Consider the following 3,605-nt stretch of genomic DNA (forward strand, 5'->3'; position numbering starts at 1 on the left):
CATGAATGCTCACACACTGTGTTTTTCAAGACAAGCTGTTAAAAAGTAAATACAGACCATACGTCAAACTTTGATACTCAAAGATAGACAAATCTTCAGTTCAACTCTTGTTTTTTTTCATTATGGACTTAATTTTAGGTAAGGCTCTGTGCGCTCTGATCTTTGCTATGTATTTAAACCCAGGATTTAGAACCTTGTGAGGAACAGCTTTAGTTCAGTGGGGGGCAAAAAAAAAAAAAAGCCTACTAGTGGTCTGAGTTTCCTTTCTGTCATTCTTAACGGTGCCCTTTGTAGTGTTGAGTAGTCACAGGTTTGAGGACACAGCTTTTTATGGAGTCAGTGACATGTTACTTGTACCTACACGTGCTGTGTCCCGTGGGAGTGAGAGTCGACACTTTTACTGTGGCTTTAAGACAGCTGTTTCTTTTCTTCCTTTAGGCTCATAGCTGGCAGCCTGGAATCAAGAACCCGTACCGTGGGGTGGTGGTGTGGCCAGTTCCTGAAAATGTTGAAATTACTGTGACGCTCTTTAAGGTATGGTTTGTGGTTTTGTTTTTTTTTTTCCAAGTACAATCTTTCCTGTTTCATGAACAGAACATGAAAAATCGTTTGGAAACATCAGATTATAATCACAAGACCTAATCTTGCTGGATTTAAGTCATTAACTGCACAACCTTATGTCCTTGGTGTAAATCCGGGAGAGCAGGGGGGTCTGTTCCTTGCCAAAGCTTACTTTTTGTAGTATAGTTAACGCACTGAATTATCCCACTGAGCTGATTATGGCGAGTCGTTGGCACAGACTTTAGTCCGTGTGTAACTGCGCACGTAGTACGTGTGTAAGGGCTTGGCACGGGTTATAGTCTGGTTGGTTTTCTTCAAGTACTGTAAGCCAGAGGTTGTCAAAACAGAGCCATGTCTAGCCTTCCCCGTTCAGCTGCAGCGCAGTGACCCTGTTTCTTAACGCTCTTGACTAGGAAGCAGACTCCAGCTCTTCATTTCGCAGTGTTTAGTATGCTGCACAAACATCACAGTATTTACGCGACTGCAGTTGTAGGAGTGGATGTGGAGTATTTGAGTAGTACAGAGAATTACAAGATTTTACGGGGGATTTTGCTTTTTTTAGGAACTGCATTTGTCCTATTAAAAAAGCAGCTTATTTGCGTGGCTGCTGAACAGGAGGATGAATTGATGGTTGTGCTAGAACTTATTTGCCAAATATCACCGAGCAAAGCCCTTTCTACATAAAGATAAACACTGCAGCTTTGCATGTGTGATGGTGTGGGAGGCTGCCTGGGAGGCTGAAGATTTCTGGGATTTTCATTCCGTTGGTTCTTCCTTGTTCTTTACTGTCTCCGGGTAGACTCTGGTTGTTCTTATTTATAATTGCTCCCTTTTCAGCTTAGGGCATCAGTAACGTACTTTTTGTAACTAGCAATATTTGTATTTCTTTGTCTCAGGGACTTCCCTGTGTAACTGCTCAGAAGTGGCTGCTGGTTAGCCTCACAATGTTGAATTTATTACTTGGTTCATTAAGCCTAAAAAAGGAGTTTCTCTCTTCCCCACCCACCCCCCCCCCCTCTTTTTTTTTTTTTTTATTCAGGCTGCTGTAGTAGTTAGAGATCCAGAGATCCAGCAGTTACCCCAAATAATGCACGAGCTGTGAAAAACTAGTTGATAATTTTGCTAGCAAGCAGTTACCCATCAAATCTGTGTTTCACACTGCTCTGAGTAAGAATTAATCTATCACTATGGTTATATTCCCAGATAATATGTAGGGTTACAGCATTGTGCTGTATGAAATGCTAGCTAGTTTCTTAGCATCCTGGACACATCAATAAAATGATCAACACAAGTTAGTTAAAAAAGGTAAAAAGCAAAAAGAAGGTAAAATAGATTCTATTGGTTTGTTTTGTTTTGGAAAAAAAAAAGTAAAAAGAAAAGTATCCTTTATTTTAGCATTTACTTATCTTGTTCTAGACTGTGCAAGAAAGCATGCTAAACCTAACTGTTCAGACAAACTCAAATGCTCCATGTTGCTTGGGATCGCCAATGAACAGAAACATCCCAGGTTGCCAGTGATACTAACTATCATAAATTTGTCTCTCTTCTTAGCAGACAAGAAGTCTTCAATTGAGGTTCAAAAGTTCACTAGCAAAGCCTACTTGGGTTAAGAAGTTTAGCACCATTAGGTGACTACACTGCATAGCTGTATGCGCTGAGTATGGTTAGGTGATGCAGAAAATCTTATTTAATATTTTTAACACCTAAAGTGAAGCAGAAATGTACACAACTTAATTGTATATGTGATAACATGTTATGTGAAGGATAAGAAATAACGTTTCTTCTGGGTGCAGCACTGTGATGCTATGACTTTGAAGTAAAAGTGTCTCCCAGCCTCCTCCTGCCATCCTGCACTACCTTTTTATTCCTACCTGCACCACTTCAGGACTGTCTTACGTAGCACAGCACAACCATCTTGTAGTGAGGCCCAGGAGTGCATAGTGAGGGGAGAGAAGGGCCTCTGGAGCTGGTGTTAGATATTGCTGCGAGCTTATTTCTACCCAGCACTGTGACTCTGCAGGCAGATCTGTTCACTGGACTTCTTTCCCCAGAAATGACCCTGTTTGTCCAAGCGTTAGTGTGAGAAGAGAGGCAGGAGCATGAATAACCCCGGAGACTGTGCCTTTTGGAATGGTACACACTGATCTCTGTGGGAGCAGGCACTGGCTTTTAGAATCAAAATACTGAGATCGTGCAAAAAAGCACCATATTTGATGCTCTGATTGATCCTCTGGCTTCTCCAGCAAGAATGCCTGTGGCCAAACCCGCTTTTTTCTCGGTGAGGATATGCAGGCGTGGTACAGAGCAGTGCTGCTTGAGCAAGAGTAACGCGCCAGGAGCACTGTATCAGCGCGAGAGCAGCAGCCCGCCTGGATGAATGAGCTGGGAGTGAGACACGATTGAAGGCAGAACATGTTGTTAGCGCGGTTCAGGCTGTGCCCAGCCCTCTGATGGCTCTGTTGGCTCAGTGCTACAGCGGCACTTCAGCTGTAGTGTGGGAAATGTCCTAACACCCGGAGAGCTGACATTTCTGTAGCTGGTGTGTTCTGGGCAAAGACGGTCAAAAAGAAGTGCCTGGTTTTTGCACAGCTGATGCATTGTCTGGTCAGCGCTAGAGGCGCGGGAAGGGAAGTATGTAACAGCATGCGGCAGCAGACCTTTTGGGAGCTGACTTACAAGTCTGGTATTTCTATTGTTCCTTACTCTGGAAGGAGGGAGGTGAAAACACTGAAAGCAGAGAAGCTCAGAAAAAGAGGCAGCTCATCTTGCAGTTCTGTGAAAGCCCCTTTAGGAGCCGCTTCCATGCAAAGGAGAGTGCTGAGTGCTTGGCACTCTGCAGTAAGTACACTTAGCATGGCCGTGTTGTTTAACCACCACAGTTGTCCTCTTTCATGACAACCAGAGAAGCTAAGAGAAGCTGCTGGCTCCACGTCCACGCTGGCAGAGCCCACTGGTGGGAGCAGGTTGGTCTGACAGAGCTTTGTAGCAATCACAGATAACAAATTAGCACGGTCATGCTGTTTGAAATAGAAGTGCAGGGGAGG

General features: G+C 43.8%; 1 protein-coding gene across 1 annotated transcript in view; it reads left to right on the forward strand.

Annotated features, from left to right (window-relative positions):
• Positions 1-3,605, forward strand: part of LOC104489940 (EH domain-binding protein 1-like) — a 125,705-nt gene that overhangs the window by 35,258 nt on the left and 86,842 nt on the right. Inside the window, exon 3 of the mRNA XM_010132164.1 lies at positions 439-534. Coding sequence (XP_010130466.1) covers positions 439-534 — 96 coding nt within the window. The remainder of the gene's footprint in view (positions 1-438; positions 535-3,605) is intronic.

Source organism: Buceros rhinoceros, unplaced genomic scaffold (genome assembly GCF_000710305.1).
Source record: "Buceros rhinoceros silvestris isolate BGI_N320 unplaced genomic scaffold, ASM71030v1 scaffold6380, whole genome shotgun sequence".
NCBI classification, from domain to species: domain Eukaryota; kingdom Metazoa; phylum Chordata; class Aves; order Bucerotiformes; family Bucerotidae; genus Buceros; species Buceros rhinoceros.